The 19,114-nt window shown below is 44.4% G+C and overlaps 1 protein-coding gene and 9 non-coding genes across 10 annotated transcripts; all 10 read left to right on the top strand.

Moving 5' to 3' along the window:
• The first annotated feature begins 1,227 nt into the window (after window positions 1-1,227).
• Window positions 1,228-18,984, top strand: LOC132793044 (helicase domino). The gene is given in 15 exon segments (XM_060802640.1): window positions 1,228-1,810; window positions 1,879-2,200; window positions 2,263-2,548; window positions 4,705-4,736; window positions 4,738-5,521; window positions 5,817-7,071; window positions 7,425-7,611; window positions 8,199-8,335; window positions 8,401-8,587; window positions 8,811-10,895; window positions 11,135-11,353; window positions 14,532-14,567; window positions 14,641-17,712; window positions 17,779-18,147; window positions 18,591-18,984. Coding segments are annotated over 15 exon segments (9,549 nt in total). The 5' UTR covers window positions 1,228-1,238; the 3' UTR covers window positions 18,597-18,984.
• LOC132794611 (small nucleolar RNA psi28S-3316) lies at window positions 3,890-4,021 on the top strand. Its single transcript, XR_009633282.1, has one exon. It is a non-coding gene; the product is annotated as a small nucleolar RNA psi28S-3316 (small nucleolar RNA).
• LOC132794609 (small nucleolar RNA psi28S-3316) lies at window positions 4,049-4,182 on the top strand. Its single transcript, XR_009633280.1, has one exon. It is a non-coding gene; the product is annotated as a small nucleolar RNA psi28S-3316 (small nucleolar RNA).
• On the top strand, window positions 4,209-4,345 carry LOC132794605 (small nucleolar RNA psi18S-841/snoR66). Its single transcript, XR_009633276.1, has one exon. It is a non-coding gene; the product is annotated as a small nucleolar RNA psi18S-841/snoR66 (small nucleolar RNA).
• On the top strand, window positions 5,640-5,747 carry LOC132794583 (small nucleolar RNA Me28S-Am2589). The gene has a single exon (XR_009633256.1). It is a non-coding gene; the product is annotated as a small nucleolar RNA Me28S-Am2589 (small nucleolar RNA).
• Window positions 7,144-7,290, top strand: LOC132794619 (small nucleolar RNA psi28S-3378). Its single transcript, XR_009633289.1, has one exon. It is a non-coding gene; the product is annotated as a small nucleolar RNA psi28S-3378 (small nucleolar RNA).
• LOC132794610 (small nucleolar RNA psi28S-3316) lies at window positions 7,647-7,778 on the top strand. Its single transcript, XR_009633281.1, has one exon. It is a non-coding gene; the product is annotated as a small nucleolar RNA psi28S-3316 (small nucleolar RNA).
• LOC132794608 (small nucleolar RNA psi28S-3316) lies at window positions 7,821-7,954 on the top strand. The gene has a single exon (XR_009633279.1). It is a non-coding gene; the product is annotated as a small nucleolar RNA psi28S-3316 (small nucleolar RNA).
• Window positions 7,985-8,122, top strand: LOC132794607 (small nucleolar RNA psi18S-841/snoR66). The gene has a single exon (XR_009633278.1). It is a non-coding gene; the product is annotated as a small nucleolar RNA psi18S-841/snoR66 (small nucleolar RNA).
• On the top strand, window positions 8,633-8,741 carry LOC132794585 (small nucleolar RNA Me28S-Am2589). The gene has a single exon (XR_009633257.1). It is a non-coding gene; the product is annotated as a small nucleolar RNA Me28S-Am2589 (small nucleolar RNA).
• Window positions 18,985-19,114: the final 130 nt, after the last annotated feature.

Genomic DNA, 19,114 nt, shown 5'->3' with positions numbered 1-19,114 from the left:
TTCAAAATGATGAAACCGAATTTAGAAGCTGGATATGTTTTTTTGCAAAACAGCTGATTAAACTGAACATTTGAAATTTATGTAAAAATAATTAATACTTTGTCGCGGTGTGGCAGTCTAAAGCGCAACAGAAAATACTTTGTATATAGTATTTTTTTTTACCAAAAATTAAGCATTTACGCCTGTGTTGTATTAATATAAATTCAAATAATCAATACATTTTCAAAAAGTTTGCATAATATTAAATTGTTTGCTAACCGGGCTAACAAAGATAACAGACATTTAACAGAATACAAAAATATTCCCAGGGCCGCATTTTAGCAGAATATGTACAGTAGTTCAGTGTTGTTAATAGGCAGCGGAACAAGTTTTTCGGATCTTTTGATAACTCGTTCATGAGAACTTGTTCTGGACGAAACTACACATTCTACTCGACGCCGAACGGTGTGTTCGCGCACACTTTTCCGCAAAAAAATATTTTTAAGTGTAGAAATAGGCAGAAATATTGTTTAAAAATTGTTCTAGCAATTACTGCATCATTTTCGGAACGCGCTCTCACTGTTTTTACGCCCGGATGCATATTTGTGATGTGGATATTTTGTGATTAAAAATTTTCACCATCTGAGGTACGAAGAAAAAAAATGGTTGAAAAAATTTCCGCCCAACAAAGAACCGACGCCGACGTAGTAGTCGCAGTAGCCTATAAATATAGCCGTCTCTCTCTACCATCGGTCATTCGACTGACGTGCTTGAAAAGTGCCGCAACTTCGTTAATAGAAACTTAACAAATTTAAAATAAATTGTGTAGCTCAAATCTACATAAATTAAAATTTTCAAAATGGCAGTGTGTGAAAATATTATCTCGCCGTGCGAGTGTGTATACAATAAATCGCGAAAACGCAGCCATTTGCAAAGCAGAGTTGCATTTTCCATGCGACAGGCACCGATAAGAAGCGATGTAGATTGACAGTTGTGAAAAATGTGTGAAATGTAATGGTTGCACAGCAGAAATAAAATTTAAATTTATGAGGCATATACATATATAAGTCATTGATTGACCCTGTGTCGTGTGTGTGTATGTATATATGTGCACGCATACATATATTCGTGCTTACATATATACAGTTTTGCCAGGGATGAAAAATATCCGGTCTTTAACGAAACACGCGAGACAAAAATGAGTGTGTGTGCCGACTAAAAAAACATTTCCCGCCATTTTTTTTACAGATGTCTCAAACATGAATGAAGGTAATTCAGCAGGAGGGGGGCATGAAGGGCTAAGCCCGGCCCCTCCTGCTGTGTCAGACCGTGTAACTATACAATCAACGGAAAAATCAGTTACAACGCCAAAATCAACAGCCACAGCAGCTAACAACAGCAAAGCGACAACAACGCAGCAACTGAAAACCAATAGCAAACAACAACAACAGCAGCAGCTGCTTAGTGCGCAGCTGCCTGTGCCGCTGTCGAACTTGTCGACAGAGGCAACGGCAGCAGCAACGTCAACGTCAACAGCAGCAGCAGCTTCCTCCTCCTTCACCTCCTCCACAAAAATAGAAGCCCCCACAAGTGACAATACGTCGCCCCCACAGGCTAAGCGTCAGCGATTGGAAACAGGAGGCGACACCAACAGCAGCAATAACATTGTTGGTGCTATTAGCAGCAACATTGTTGGCTCATTGCTGCCGGCGTCTGTTGTGGCGAGCAGCGAATTTGGTGGCGCGAATTCTTCTGCATTGCAAGACTTGTGTGCGCTCAGGAAGCGCATACTTCAACAGAAATATCAAATTTTGCGTAATCTTAAGGAAAGGTAAGTCTAAATGTGTACTTTATTGGATTTTCATTTGCATTCATTCATTTTCGCATTTCATTTGGTAGACATCTAGAAAATGTGTCCGAATACTTTTATTTACAAAACGGTGGCAGTATGATGGACTACCCCGCGTGGCGTAAGAAGACACCAACACCGCAGTTCATCAGCTATAGCAATGCGAATCGTATCGAGCAGCTGATACTCGAAGATAAACCAACAACATCCGCCGCCGCAGCAGCAGCCGCTGTGGCCCAAACACAAACCCATAAAACCAATCAACAACAGCAGCCAACTGAATCAACTGTTGTTGGCAGCAACGTTGCAACAACAACAACTACAGGGACAACAGGCGTACAATTGGATGCAGACAACAGCACACCAAAAACGGTTAGCAATTAATATTCTATTATATATTATGATTTACTTATAACAAATATTTTTAACATTAGAATACGCAATCTCAACTGCCATCGAAGCTTGGCAGCAACACAACCGCAGCAGTTGCAGGCGCAGCAATAGCAAAATCGAGTCCAAGTAGAGGTGGACAGACTACAACGACAACAGCACCAGCAGCTGCCGCAGCCACTGGAGCCGTTTCCACAACCAGCAGCTTAGTGGAGACGAGCGGTAATGCCTTGCCACCGGAGGCGGAAATTAAAATTCCATCAGTTGGTGCAACGCCAGTGGCCGTCTCCACGAAGCTACCCGCCGCCGTAGTACAGTTGACGCAGCAAGGTAAGCATCAAATGTTTTTGGAAAAGGATTTCAAATCCTTTAGCGGGAAACTGTCTCAATCTCTCTCTCGTATCTATCTCATTGTTATTATTTTGTGTTTTTGTTGTATTTCCGTTTGTGTTTATGTTTCAAAATTTATTATTGTACATTACTCAAAAACGAGAAACATGCAAAAAGAAAAGAAAATATTCAAATTTATCAACATTTACAACTTAAAAATTAAAAACTTGCATACAATTAAGTTAAATATACATGTAATACCAACTGCTAGCAACTCCCAAACAAAACAAAAAAAATATCGCGCCCAGAGCAACTGTCTAGCAACTACTTAATAAAGTACAACGCACGCCCTGCACAATATCAATAAAGTTGTCGTCTCTCCAAATGCAAAACAACTTACATTTTGCTCCACTAATATAACAAATTTACACATCATTAAACACCACACATACTTTCAATACTAAAAAGATATTTACATGTATGCATAATATATAATAACAACAAACATAATATTCAAATTCATCACTATACAATTACATTCATGTATTGCTGTATATTTGTTTTTCAATTCCCACTGTTTTTGTTTTTTCATTATGATTTTTCATCCTCTCTCTCACATTTGTTACTGCCGCCTACAAATCCTAACGCACAACTCTACTCTCTCAACTCACCATCAAATTGTATCGTTATAATATAGGTCACATACCCGGTAGACCTCTAGGAGGTCGTCACGGTATGGTCTTCGGTCAAATACCCGCGCCTCCTGCCGTAGGAAATTCTTCTGTACCTTTGGTGCCAGGTGCTTATCGTTCGCAACAAAAAAACCAAAACCTTAAAAAGTCATTTTATTTATTTCTTTAACTTTTTACATTGAGTGGTTTTTCTTTAATATAAAAAAGCATTCATTATTTCAATTATTGTTGCCACCAATTGATAAAAGTAGTGCATTATACTTATTGATATTCTATTCATTCGATGTGTCTAAAATAATCTATTCTATTGTAATTACAAATTTATCATTTACATTCTAGAATTGGTGTTCTATTCATTCCTCATTTAGTTCATTCATTCCTCATTTTCTTTTTGTTGCTTATTTTGCTGCCCAAATTGCCGTCAAGTTGAATTTTGAATTGAATGTACAATAAACATTTGAATTTAATTAGCAAAATTATTCATTAGCTTTAGCATTAATAGTTATTATTTAAAAAGTTGGTTTACCAATATAAACTCAATTTATTTATTTAAAGTCTTGCGCATAATTAATTACTAAAATTCGGCACGCCGAATTAAATTTATGTTTCTCTGCAATTCGGCTAAATAGGAATCTGAAACATTTCCCATTGCACCTAAAAGCGTTTTCTTGTACGCCAATTCAATGCGCTTGAAAATCGTAGCTGTGTGCCAGAGCAAAGCTAAGTTGCAAGTGACTTTTGTATTGAAGCCATTCGAAAGTCCATAACGCTGAGTACATTTCTAGATCAAATTTAATAGTATACATTTTGCACCTAAAAGCGTTTTCTCGATCGCTTTATAAACGCCCTTGAAAATCGTAGCTGTGTGCTAAAGCAATTGTCGCGGTTGCAAGTGACTTGATGCGTTTTAATTGCTCAATTCCATTTACACTGTGCACATACTAATATTAAGCCATAGATTGATCCTCTGCAAGCGCACTCTGTGTCACATTGACGCCTTCATGTGATGACAATTTGTAAGTTTGCTATAACAAACTGTAGTTGCGATTTATCCATATGATCATGTCTTCAAAATGATTGCATTGAATTACTCGCCGTACATGTGCTTCAGATAATTTTAAGTGACGATGCTGATGAGATAATACCTAAGAATCGAGCTAGGATGGTTTTGCATGAGTTTGTCTTAGAATTTGACTTTTTTTCGTTTTTGATTGATTTCTATAGCAGACAATCCGAATACATATATAAAACACAATATAATTCGCAATAAAATATGGTTAAAATTAATTATCTAATTGATTCGAACGTTTTTTCATTATCTCTTACGTATCGTGTTGCTTTAATATGGTAGCTTGTGATTGGATGATGCACTTTTCCAGCATGCAAGTTGGCTAAGAGCTTTCTACGGTTTCTTGATATTATTTTCGACTAATGCATAACTTTTTCAATCGCTTCTTTTCAAAGGTGGCACTCCGTTGGTGCCCTGCAGTAGCTCTGGGGGGCTCATCGGCGCTGCGACGCCCAAACTCCCAGCCAAATGCAACGGGACAAACTGGCGGCGGAACATCGGCGGCAACAGGAGGAGCAAGTGGAGCGACACCAACGCCACTGTACACAGGCGCTGGTGGAGCCAATGGAGCTGCTGCTGGCAGTTCCTTGACAACACCTTGTACCCCTGGCGGCGGCAGTGGCAGCCTTTTGAGTCCACTTGCCAGCACTGGCACACCGAACAGTGCACAAGAGTTTTCGTTTAAGGCGAAGCAGGAGGTTTACGTGATGCAGCGTATTTCCGAACTACAGCGAGAGGGATTATGGACTGAGAGGCGTTTGCCCAAGCTGCAGGAGCCCAGCCGCCCCAAGGCGCATTGGGACTATCTGCTGGAGGAGATGGTTTGGCTGGCAGCTGATTTTGCGCAGGAGCGTAAATGGAAGAAGAATGCGGCCAAGAAATGCGCCAAAATGGTGCAAAAGTATTTCCAGGACAAGGCCAATGCAGCACAGCGAGCTGAGAAAGCACAGGAGCTCCATCTAAAGCGAGTAGCCTCTTTCATAGCACGCGAAGTGAAGAGCTTCTGGTCGAATGTCGAGAAACTGGTCGAGTACAAGCATCAAACGAAAATCGAAGAAAAGCGAAAGCAAGCTCTCGATCAACATCTCAGTTTTATTGTTGACCAGACAGAAAAGTTCTCCCAGCAGCTAGCCGAGGGCATGAACAAAAATGTGCCCGATACACCAAGTTTAACCTCAAGTCGTCTCACTTCACCCAAACGCGAATCAGATGGTGAGTTTAATTTTTTGTTAATTAAAATGGTTTAGTTCAGAAAAGATGAGAGATTGTAAAAAAATGTTTTAAATGTATAGTTACAATTGATCTCAGATATTTTACTAAAATTCTAAATTAGCACCTGATGAGAAAATTAAACTGAAACGTTGTCTTGCTCTATTTTTGAGCTCTACGATGTTATTAAGGGATGGTCGCATTAGCGAGGCATTTGTCTGATGCTTATTCAAAAAGCTATTCATATCTGTATAAATATGTTGTCAAATTGATTCATGTTAATTATCCCTCTTAACAGATGAATTTCGACCAGAGTCTGGTTCGGAGGATGACGAGGAGACAATTGCCAAGGCCGAAGAGGAGGCAGCTGATGTCAACGAGGAAGTCAAAGCTCTGGCAAAAGAATCTCAAATGGACTTTGATGATTTCCTTAATGATTTGCCACCAGGCTATTTGGAGAATCGTGATAAGCTACTGCTTGAGGAGCAGAGCTCAACAAAAGGCGCAGCTGCATCTGCATCTGCTACCGATCCTGATGCTGAAGAAAGCGATGATAGCGAGTTTCAGGCGAAGGAAGCCAGCGATGATGATGAGAACACAATCAGCAAACAGGAAGAAGCCGAACAGGAAATCGATCATCAAAAGGAGATCGATGAACTGGAAGCGGACAATGATTTGTCCGTTGAACAACTGCTGGAGAAATATAAATCGGGCAAAATTGATGAACCGCCCAGCGCTAAGCGGCGTAAAATGGCTGTGGAGACCTCAGAGCAGGATTCAGATGATGATTCGACGGCAGTTGAAGATTCAACCGATGGCAGCGAAATGGAAGCCAGTGATGATGATGAAGACGAAGATCTCTCAACCATTAAAAGTGACACCGATATGGATGATGGCGAACAGGATGGTCTCAAAAGTTTATTGACAGACGCCGGTGGTGATGGCCCTGGCAATAGCTCTGCTGTTGCGAGCAGCAAGGACAACAAAGATGCCATGCTCAATGATGCCGCGGCGTTGGCCGAAAGTCTGCAGCCCAAGGGCAACACATTGTCCTCGACGAATGTCGTGACACCGGTGCCATTCCTTCTAAAGCATTCGTTGCGCGAGTATCAGCATATCGGACTCGACTGGTTGGTCACTATGAACGAGCGCAAGCTCAACGGCATCCTAGCCGATGAGATGGGCTTGGGCAAGACCATTCAAACAATTGCGCTATTGGCGCATTTGGCCTGTGCCAAGGGCAACTGGGGTCCGCATCTGATTGTTGTTCCCTCGTCTGTGATGCTTAACTGGGAAATGGAGTTCAAGAAATGGTGTCCTGGCTTCAAAATACTCACCTACTATGGCACGCAGAAGGAGCGGAAGCTTAAGCGTGTCGGTTGGACAAAGCCAAATGCTTTCCATGTCTGCATCACATCCTACAAACTTGTGGTACAGGATCAGCAAAGTTTCCGGCGTAAGAAGTGGAAATATCTCATATTGGATGAGGCGCAAAATATTAAGAATTTCAAGTCACAGCGTTGGCAGCTGCTACTCAACTTCTCCACCGAAAGGTCAGTTAATTACTAAATTTGTAATTGTTTTTCTTTTGTTTCTGTTATTGCCGCAAAATGCTGCTAATTGCAAGCACCAAAAATCAGTAACCATGCGACTGCTAAACTAGCCTGGGGACTACGCTTGGGTGCTAAAATTAAAACACGCTATAATGCCGCATATTTAACAAGAGCATGCTAATCCAGCCTTAGAATGCTTGTGGCCTTGTTTTGAGACAATGTTTTCTCTTTTTTTAATTAATACGTTTCGATTTGTTCTTGTTTCTGTTGTTGCACGGAAATTAACGGCAAAATTTTGTATTGTTTTATTAAAAATGGATATTAATCTTATGAATTTCCTTCTTATTTAATAGGCGTCTGCTATTAACCGGCACACCGCTGCAGAATGACCTCATGGAGTTGTGGTCACTTATGCACTTCCTCATGCCGTACGTGTTCTCTTCGCATCGCGAGTTCAAGGAATGGTTCTCCAATCCCATGACTGGCATGATCGAGGGCAATATGGAGTACAACGAAACATTAATTACACGATTGCACAAGGTAAATATTTCTTATAATTCTTCTTCATTGTGTATGGCACCTAAAAGCGTTTTCTTGTACGCCAATTCAATGCGCTTGAAAATCGTAGCTGTGTGCCAGAGCAAAGCTAAGTTGCAAGTGACTTTTGAATTATTACCACTCGAAAGTCCATAACGCTGAGTACATTTCTAGATCAAACTGAATAGTATAATACATATAATATTATATGTTGCACCTAAAAGCGTTTTCTCGATCGCTTTATAAACGCCCTTGAAAATCGTAGCTGTGTGCTAAAGCAATTGTCGCGGTTGCAAGTGACTTGATGCGTTTTAATTGCTCAATTCCATTTACACTGTGCACATACTAATCTTAAGTCATAGATTGATCCTTTCTCTGCAAGCGCACTCTGTGTCACATTGACGCCTTCATGTGATGACAATTTGTAAGTTTGCTATAACAAACTGATGTTGTGATTTATCCATGTGATTATGTACTCAAAATGATTGCATTGTATTAAGCAGCTCACAGCTGTCCTTTATATTTCAATTAAATATTAAACTACTTGAATGATTTTTGCTAATCAATAATAATTTCTTCTGTATCTTCAGGTCATTCGTCCATTTCTGTTGCGTCGGCTGAAGAAGGAAGTGGAGAAACAAATGCCAAAGAAATATGAGCATGTTGTCATGTGCCGTTTGTCCAATCGTCAGCGATATCTGTACGAAGACTTTATGAGCCGATCAAAGTGAGTAATCCAAACACTAAACGACTTCATGAAACGATATTAAATGATTTTCATTGCCTTAACAGAACCCGCGAAACACTGCAGACTGGAAACTTGCTGAGTGTAATCAATGTGCTGATGCAACTGCGGAAAGTGTGCAATCATCCGAATATGTTTGAAGTGCGTCCCACGATATCTCCGTTTCAAATGGAGGGCATTGCATTCCACACGCCACGGCTAGTCAGTGACATCTTGGAGTATGATCCATTCACGGTGAGTTTGTGGACACCACATTGGGACAGGAAACATTTGAATGACACTTAAATGATGATAAACTGTCACTGAATATTGCGACTCAATCTATTTTTGAGAGAGTTGCGATTGTTATAGGATGTTCGCTGTTGCGAGGCATTTGCCTGATTTAAAGTGCTCAAATAATGCTATTTAATGATTGTGAATGACAATTTATTAATTTCATATTTTGTTTCGTCTACAGCAAGTCAATTTGGACACTGTTAACTTGATGCTCCTGCAACTGGAGCAAACAATGACGGCTTACGTTTCGCACAAATCACGTTTGTTGGCGCCGCCTCGCAAATTGATCGAGGAAATTGACAGCGCTCCTCAGCCGCCTCCTCGTTGCCCAAATGGAAAGTATCGTTTTCACATTCGAGTACGAAGTGCTGAGCTGGCACAGCGTATCAAACTGCAGGCAGTGCGTGTAGGAGCAAGTCCAGCCATGCGTCTAGAAGGCTCGAAGATTGTGCCAATGCGCAGCTTGTTGCCAAGTGGGCGAGTGTTGAAACGGGTCAGCGGTACCATTAATCCTATCAATATGGCGCTGAAGCCAGTGATAATTAATAGTTTGGTATCAACGCCGACGACAATTGCCAGCGGAAGTAACGCCAGCAACTCTGCACTTAATGTGCTGGGAAGCAGCGCAAAACTATTGAGCACGAGGTCGCCTATGAGTGCACCGACGCCTGCTAAGGTGGCCAAGACTATGCAGGATGGAAAGCCCTTCTTCTACCTGACACCCGCCACAAGTGCTGGAGGTGCTGGAGCACGTTTGACGCTCACTAGCAAAACGGCAACAACAATTGGATCAACAGCAGGCTCAGCCACGATAACGAGTAGCAATTCAGCCGGACAATTGCAACAGCTTGGCAAGGATCCCATTGTTAAAGATCTGGCATCGCATGTCAAGTTGACAGCGCAACGCCAAACCAATGGTAAGTCTCAGGATGACTGTTCGACACCAGAGGACTTGGAGGATCCTTATCGAGTGCAGCAGCTCATACAGATGCGTAAGGAGCAGCGATTGGCCTCACTTAAACGCATGGCCAACATCAATCGGCGACGCACCGATGCTACGCCCATATATGGCTCGGATTGTCGTGAGGCCATTGAGAATTGCATGCAGGCGACGCGCACATTAAAGCATTCCACATGGCAAACGCGGGGCTATGCAAATTGCACCGTTGCCATGCGTCAGCATAGCGACACCTGGTCGCTGAATCTGTTGTTAAAGAGCCTTGAGCAACGATGCGTCGAACTGTCTCCGATCTTTGCCAATTTTGTGATCTATGTGCCATCAGTTTGTGCACCAAGAATTCGACGTTATGTGCAGAATTTATCATCAACACATTGGCAAAACGAACGGCGAATTGAGGAATCGATAACGACAACGTTATCGCCGAAGCTGACAATGCTGCATCCCATAATTTCCGCAATGACTACACAATTCCCGGATCCGCGACTCATTCAATATGATTGCGGTAAATTGCAAACTTTGGATCGCCTGTTGCGTCAGCTGAAGGTCGGAGGACATCGAGTGTTAATCTTTACACAAATGACAAAAATGTTGGATGTACTCGAGGCATTCCTCAATTACCATGGACATATTTACCTTCGATTGGATGGCTCTACACGTGTGGAACAGCGTCAGATGCACATGGAGCGTTTCAATGGCGATAAGCGAATCTTCTGTTTCATTTTGTCCACACGCTCTGGTGGCGTTGGTATTAATTTGACTGGCGCCGACACTGTGATCTTCTATGATTCGGACTGGAATCCAACGATGGATGCACAAGCCCAAGATCGTTGTCATCGCATTGGACAGACACGGGATGTGCACATCTATCGTCTGGTCTCTGAGAAAACCATCGAGGTGAACATCTTAAAGAAAGCCAATCAAAAGCGTATGCTCAGTGATATGGCCATTGAGGGTGGAAACTTTACAACCACATTCTTTAAAAGCTCCACCATCAAAGATCTCTTTACGATTGACCAGAGCCAAGAAGATGCACAAGAGAAACCAGATGAAAAAGACAAAATTGTTGCTGCTGAGCCAGAACCTGTTTTCGAAACCGAGAAGCAATCGCTGCGAGCCTATGAGCATGCACTTGCTGCTGCTGAGGACGAACAGGATGTGCAAGCCACAAAGACGGCCAAGGCTGAGGTGGCTGCCGATCTTGCTGAGTTCGATGAGAATATCCCAATTGCAGACGATGCAAATGCTGAGGGTGGACCGGTCGAATTGAGCAAAGCTGATCTGGAAATGCAGAATCTTGTGAAGCAGGTGAGTTTGAAACTTGATTTACATTCATTGCATGGTCAGCGTTTGGTAGCTAGGAGCTTCCTCGCGCTCCTTTGAATAGCAAACGTTGCCCAGAGAAACTTCTTCACGAAGCAGACGTTCAGACATAGTTGCAGCGATCTAACCCACGCTCGATTATATCACTCAACGTCAGACATAATCTTTATAACCTTCTTTTCATGAGAAGTATTTCTAATAAACAATGTACAATCCTCCTTCAGCTTTCGCCAATTGAGCGTTACGCTATGCGCTTTGTGGAAGCCACCGGAGCTGCGTGGACAGCGGAACAATTGCGTGCTGCTGAAGCAGAGCTGGAAGCGCAGAAACGTGAATGGGAAGCTAATCGTTTGGCAGCCATGGAGAAGGAGGAGCAGTTACTCAAACAGGAAACGGAGGCCGAGGAGATGCTGACCTACAGTCGCAAGGATGCAAGCAATCAGGTTAATACCAAACAAGATTCCAATCCAATAAACAAACGAACACCAGGTGTAGGCATTAGGCTAACTAAGCATAATAAGCGCGATAAACGGTTTAAGCAAACCTCCATGGCCCGAGGTCAAGGTCCGGGTTTAAGTAGAAGTATTAGTAACAAACAAAGTTCACCAGTGCAACAGGTTAGTTCTGTGCGTACGAGACGAAACAGTCTCAATGTGACTGCGCCCGCAAGGAGCAGTGGCAACAGTAGCAGCAGTAAACGTTCATCAACTGCAGCGACGTCTACTCCGACTCCAGCTAGACGACAGACGCGTTTACATTCGCTGAGTGTAGCTGCAGTTGTTGACACACCAACTCCCCCCTCTAAAAAGACAACGCGCACAGCTTTAGCGGCCGCGGGAACTCCACTCACTAGAGCGGAGGAGCGCCCCAAACGTCAATCAGCCAATGTAGCCATGAGCAAGTTAATGAAAACACCAGCCAAATCAGCTGCTGCACCTACAACGACAACACCCGTTAAGAATAACACTCAGACTAAACCAAAACGTAGAGAGAAAGCGTTTCCTTGACCACATCCGCAGCCTCGAGGCGAAAGTTGCTGGAAAGACGTGCGACAATATCAGCGCCACTTGCGTTGAAGCAGGCCAAGAGCCGTAGCAGTGATGTTAGCGATGGTGATGAGGATGAAGATGAAGATGACAATGAAGAAGAGGGAGATAAGGAAGATGATGATGTGGATGCTGAAAACACATTAGTTTCCGTGGATAGCGCCGAAGATGATGAAGATGAAGAGGAAAGGGAACAGAATGAATCCACTGTGGCATCTGGTTCCGAAGCTTCCGAATCAAACTCTGTGCAAGAAGACGTAACACAAACAGAGGATGAAGATGAAATGCAGGAAGAGCGCCTGGACGATGATGATGATCACAGCGGTGACGATGACGATGGCAATGACAATGAAGATGTTAATGTGGAAACACAATCCAGTTCAAGTTATGCGACAGCCGGTGACGGAGCGAATAGCTTAGATACCTGGAGTGCACACAATCAAGTGCAGGATACGACAATGACCAGTTCCACGTATTACAATGTGTCTGAAGAGTCTGAAACGGATGATCCCAATGATCCTTTAACGGTATCCAAAACAGAGGTCAAAACGGAGAACAAGGAGTCGACTCCGGCGGTGCAAAGGCAGCGCAGCATTAGCAGCCGAGTGGGAAGCGATGATAACAGTGGACACACACCTCGAACACGTTCAAGAGGCTCAGTGAAAATTAATCTATGGACGCTAGATGTGAGTCCAGTGCCAAGCAGTGGTAGTCGAAATGTGAGACGATCAACACCGCGTAGCGATTCAAATGCACAATCAAACCCAAAGCCAGCGTCGCGTCGGTCGCAAGCATTAAGTAAACGATCTGCAATCGCTAAAAACGATGAGACCCAAACAACAACGTTGAATCGGTGGATAACTACAAGACCTCGAGTAAGCCTAAGATCCTCAAGTGGTGGCACATCCAATACTGCTGGCAACACCGCGACTTCAACAGCAGAGACAACAGGCACCAGCGCAAATGGTGCCAGTGGCAACAGGTGATAGCGGAGATGATGAGGATAGCAATCAGTATTAACAAAATGTGGTCTCTGGTGCAAATCTCTGCTGAGGCCAAGAAGCTGCGTGTGTTGTGTGATTTTTAGAGGGTGTTCAAACGGTGTGTGGAAAATACTGCATTTCTGATCTTAAGTACGAGTATTTTATAGACTGTAACAAGTTTCCTTGTAAGTTAGTTAGGTGGCATAATCAATGCTAGGCAGTGAGAATGAGTAAAGAAGCGGTAGGATAACAAATTGTGTATAGAATAAGCAGGTAGGGCAGCAACTTTTGTGAGTGAGCACATTTCCCAATGACGCCAGCTTAAAGTGAAATAAGAGGGGGAAACATGAAGAGATGAGATTAGTCAAGTAATTGAACTTTAAACGAGTTTAATCATCTGTATCAACAGTGCTTGCAAATCCTATGCACACAATAACTGATATTTTATAAAGATTATTTTTATTTAATTGGCACTTTAAGCTGGTTACGTTGGCATCTCAATGAGCCAGGCCAATTGAGAGGCACCAGATATGTGATTGCTGCTGCCCCCTAAGAGCATTAGTTAAGAACACTCGATCCCAGATTGTATATAAATATACACCAGATATCATCAGAATATAGTTTTAGACTTTATATTTAAGCAGTGTGCGGACAACTTAAAAACAAAACTAAAATATTTACTTGTACTATTATTAATTTCGTTGTTAAAACTCTGTCTTAAGTCTTCAAAAACACTCAACTGCGCCTTAGTTCATAAGTCCCTAGGTAACTTTTTTTAACTTTATGGTAAATGTTAATATTTTTGCATTCGATAATTTATTTTGTATTATGAAAGAAAAAAACAAAAAAAAACAAAACCTTAAAAAGTTTAGAATTAACAACAATCTAAAGACTATAAGCATATAAATTGACTAACAAATAAAACAGAAGAATCGATTCGATATGCTTTCAAAAAAGAACAAAATGTATTTTAAAGACATTGTGGTTTTTATTTGCGGACAAATTTCGTGCGTGATACAAGATTTTGAATATAGAAGACAATTTGACAAAGTTGGAAAAGAATAAGCGGAAATCAAAATATTCTCAATCATATTATTTTCTATGTTACCGAATGTAGAATTCTGTTTTGGTGTCGACAAGAAAACAAAAAAAGAACTATGAATTTAATTTATGTGATAATATATTTTAAATATCCAAGTCGATGTAAGATCATTGGTTTATTTGTTGGCCCGATGTACCCTGAACCAAAAATCCTAACCTAACCACTCAACAACAGCCCCTCACAATTCCTTTACATCGATTTCCGTGTATAGAAGTTCCATAGACTTTGCCAATTGTTCTTCAAACGACGTACGAAATGATTCCGGGAATAAAGTAAAATCTACCACGCCATAAATCTCGTTAATCACGTAGAATACGATTTTGGGATATGCGTTAGTTTATACTAAGCCATAAGCCAATAAACACCACCACCAAAACAGAGTTGCTTCATACGATACGAAAATAATATAATTGAACGTTTATTCTTTTCTTTAACTCCGCTTCGCTTCGCTCGGCTCGTCTTGACTCGACTCGTCTCGATACACTCTCAGGTCTGGATATCGCGCAATTGCATGGAGGAGATGCCTGTAAGTAAAACATTTGATTCACAAACGTTTCAAAAAACATATTCTATTTATTTCTTTGCCCTTCGCTTATTAGATGTGGTGCCCGCCAACGCCGCCGCAGGATAATAATGATATATACATCGATTATTCGCTGTCGTTCATATACGATCTCGATCCTATTCCTGAAACTGAGCTGCCGCCTGTCTATGTGCGCCGTGAACTTAAAAGATCTCGCACTGATGCTGGTTTCGATGGCAGCCGGCGACCCAACAAAATGCGACGTGAGGATAATTATGTGCCTCCACGATCGTTGTTTGATCGGCCAACGGCGCAACTGGCGCGACTGCGGCGTGAGCTGAAGAATCAACGATTCCGCGGCAGCTTTAAGCCCAACTCAATGATACCGGGCCTGAAGCCACAGATACCCGCCAAGCCGCTGACTGAACCGGAGGCGATGAGCGAATGGTGTGTGTTTGAGGACATGGCCATATTGCATGTCCTCATCAATTTACAGGGACTGCCGTGCAGTCTTATGCTCCTATCACCGGGCCAGACACCCAACTGGGATTTGGTGTCCGAGATGGTGAATTTCTGCTCGAAGACGTATCGTTCAGCCAGGCAGTGCCGTTGGCGCTACGAGACGCACATTCAGCCGCGGGAGGAGGGCAAAGTGGTTGAGAGTCCAAAGAAGCAAAAGAAACTGAAGCCCATACTGCGCACCGAGTACATGAAGAGTCCGTTGCGCTATCTGCGAACCACACAGCTCTATGCCAGCGACAATAATTCATCGTTCTATAAGGTGATGCGACAGCGCTTCGATACCATCAAGACGGCGTACTTGAAGAAGGCGCCGCCACCAAAGCGACAATTCAATGCACCTAGCCTGATGAACCCCAAGCATATGGGAGTGCTGCAAAAGTTTGGCATTGCCAACTATGATCAGCCGGTGTCGCCGAGCAACATTGCGGACATGATGAAGGCTAGTAAAATGCGTGACAAGCAGCGCGGTCAAATGCCGCCAATGCAACAACAGCAGCAGCAGCAATCGGTGCAGCAACATCAGCAGCCAATGCAGCAACAACAACAGCAGCAGCAGCAACAAGTGCAACAACAAGTGCAACAGCAAGTGCAGCAGCAACAACAGCAACAACAACAGTTGCCAACTGTTACAACCGTGCAGCAGACCGTCGAGTTGGTGCCCAGCACAACGGCAACAACAGTCACGGTGCCCGCTGGCAACACGGGTCAATTGCAGCAGTTGCAGATACAGCACTTGACCAGCGCAAATGTGGCACCAACACAACAAACTGCCATTCTGGTGCACCAGCCACAGCAACAGCAACAACTGCGCACACAAACGACAACTCAGCAACTGGTGAAAACCATTGTGGGCACTACGGCCAATCTGACAGCCGGACAGCTGCAGCAGCTAGCCCAACAGACGTCGGGCAATGCGGGCGGCAATGTGCAGCTGCAGGCAGTGTCACAAGGCGGCGGCCAGTCGAGCGTCAGTGTTGTGCTCACCACGCCCGTGCAATCCTTGCCCATTGCAACGCATAGCAATGTGAATGCCGCATCAACAGCGCAGATTGTGTCCATCTCGTCGCAGTCAACGCTGCCGGTGAACACTGCTCCACAACTGGGCAGCATTGTGCAGACGCAAACGTTGCCGCAAGTGGTGTCGGTGGGTCCTTTGACCACCACAGCGGCCAGTCAACAGCAACAGCAGCATCAACAGCAGCAGCAGCAGACAACAACGGGCACAGTGACCACACTTAATACGGCCATGTTGCGTGGTCAACGCATCGTCTCCACTGGCGGTGCTGGCGGCAATACCCTTCAAGATGTGGTGCTGCAACAGCGCATGCCCAGCCTGGGACAGAGTGTGAGTCCAGCACAATTCCAGGCACAGCTGCGCTTGGCGGCTGTCTCCGGCGCCAATGCTACGCAGACAACGCAGCTGGTGACCACCAAAGGCATTCCGGTCAGTGCATTACAGCAGAGCGGCAAGACGGTGCTGCCAGGCACGCCGCAGCCAGCGGCGCATATACAGCTCTACCGACAGCGCAATCTAAAGGTGTTGCAGACCCAACAGGCAACGCCTGGCGGTGGCACAACTAATCTGAATCCGACCGTGGTACAAACAGCAGGCGGTGCTCTGGCCACGGGCACAATCATTCAAACCGGCAATCTGATGCAGACGCCCACGCATGTGACCAGTCAGAAGGTGGCCGTGACGGGTATGCCAGGGGCAACCACAGTGCAGGCGGGCAACGTGGTGAGCACGGTGCAAATGCACGGTCAGGCGCGCACACAGTTCATCAAGCAGATGACGGCCGGCAAGCAGGGTCTGCCGCGTCAGGTGCTGACCACCGATGGCAGCGGGGGCGGCGGCACAGCCACTGGGGCCGGTGATATGCTGTTGGTTAAGCGCCACAACATTCTGGCCGCCCAGAAGGCACAACAGGCCACAGGACCACTCTTCACCACTACTAGCAGTGGCGGTGGCGGGGCACAGCAACAGCAGCTGCCGGTCGCTGGCATCACGCAACAACAGCAGCCGCAACAGGTGACGCAGCAGCAGATTGCTTCGCTCGTCAAGGCGTCCACTGCAGCGGCCGCGAGTGGCAGCAGTGTGAGTGCTGGCGGCGTGACAGTCTCGGCAACAGGACCGCCCACAGTGCAGGCGGGCAGCGTTAATATGACGCTGCCACAACTGAAGCCAGGCAGTCACATCAAGGTGGCCATGCCCAATCAGATGCGGCATCTGCAAATGCAACAGCAGATGGGCATACCGCGCAAGATTAGTCGCATGACGCAGCTGGTGAGTGCGTCGGGTCAGCCAACAGCGACGAATATTGTGGCCACCACAACGGGGCCACAGCAGCAGACACCCGGCGGTGTCACCGTCTCGCCGGCTGCCCAGCAACAACAGCAGCAGCAACAACAGCAGCAGCAGAAGGCAACGCCTGGCGGTGGCAGCGTTCAAGCGCAACTGTTGCACATACAGAACACCAAGGCGCTGTCCAATTCGGTGACTGTGCAGCAAATCCAGCAGGTGATGCGCAGCGGTCAGCAGACGGGTCTAGTGCTGGGTAAGACAAGTGTCGGTCGTGTCATACCCGTTTCAGTAGCCTCGCAAGCGACACAGCGTCAAACTATACAGGTATGTGTGAATAGATGTTCTTCATGTTATATATATAAATATAAATGTTTTCATTATTCCTTTTAGGTGGTTTCTGCTGCTTCGGCACAAGCGTTGGCTGCTGGCGGTTTGCGTACAGGCCAGAATATTGCCGGCCTTAAAGTAGCCACGACTGTGGCTCTGCAGCATAATCAGCGACAAAACGCTAGCCCTGTGCGCCTGCAGACCACAGCTGGTGGCAATTTGCTGGCCGTGGTACAACAACAGCAGCAGCAACAACAACAGCAGCAACAGCATACGAGCATTGCTGGTCCAACAGCTGGTCCGGCTGAGGTGATGACCATCACACAGACGTCAGCTCCGTTGCCAACAGTGAGCAGCTTGCAGCAGCAACAACAACAGCAGCAGCAACAGTTGGTGGGAGGCGTAACACAGACGCAGCCGACGACGCAACAGGTACGCACGCTGGTGAAGAAAAAGATCATGATCAGAAGCGAGAAAGAATAACATTTGGCGAGTCAAGCGGGTGCTCGGCCTCGCAATCGGCGTACCACCACCATCATTACCTCCACAAACAACTCCACGAACACAAGCACAACCTCCACTAGCACAACCTCCACCACCACCACCACCACAAATACAGCCACAGCAACAAGCACCACAACAACGACCAAATGCATCGTCGCTACAATTTCAGTGGACAGCAATTTCGATCCGAACGTGAACGTGTGACATGTTCCAAATTATTGAATGCTTTCAACTCATTTCAATTTTTCAATATCATGCATTATTGTACTACAGTTCAGCTCAGCTCAATCAGTCAATCAATCGATCCGATCAATCAATCAATCATTCGCTTAAAATGTACTTAAAAACTTTTGTTTCGATTGGTTTTACAGCCATGAGCGGCGCTCGCCTGGTGCAGGTGCAAGCACGAACAAGCAGGATATGAAATGATGATGTTGATGATGCACTCACAAATTACACACACACACACACAAGCAAGCATGATAGCTTAATGCTGCAATTGATTGTAATTATATAAATATAATACAAATATAAAAAAAAGGGTCTAGCTTTTAGTAGTGTATTAATCCCAATCCAAGATACAGCTGATCAGCGGGAAACGCAATTGTACATCGCATATTCCTTAAGCTTTCCCCCAGACAACGCTGTATGTACATTTTCGGTAAATTTTAGAACATTAGAACCTGCTTAATTCTAGATTTTTAACTATTAACTATATATAAATAAGTAAATATATAACTTATGTTTTAGCATAATTTAAAATACAATAAAAAAGTATTATGATGATTATAATAACAATGTGTTTTTTGAATTGTGGCGTTTGCAACCCTTGTGAATTAGTTCATTATCAGTGAGTGGTTCCTATTTGCGTTACCGTGACAACGCTTTGGGCCAA

The sequence above is a fragment of the Drosophila nasuta genome, chromosome 3 (genome assembly GCF_023558535.2).
Source record: "Drosophila nasuta strain 15112-1781.00 chromosome 3, ASM2355853v1, whole genome shotgun sequence".
NCBI lineage: Eukaryota > Metazoa > Arthropoda > Insecta > Diptera > Drosophilidae > Drosophila > Drosophila nasuta.
This window is presented reverse-complemented; position numbering and strand designations above follow the sequence as displayed.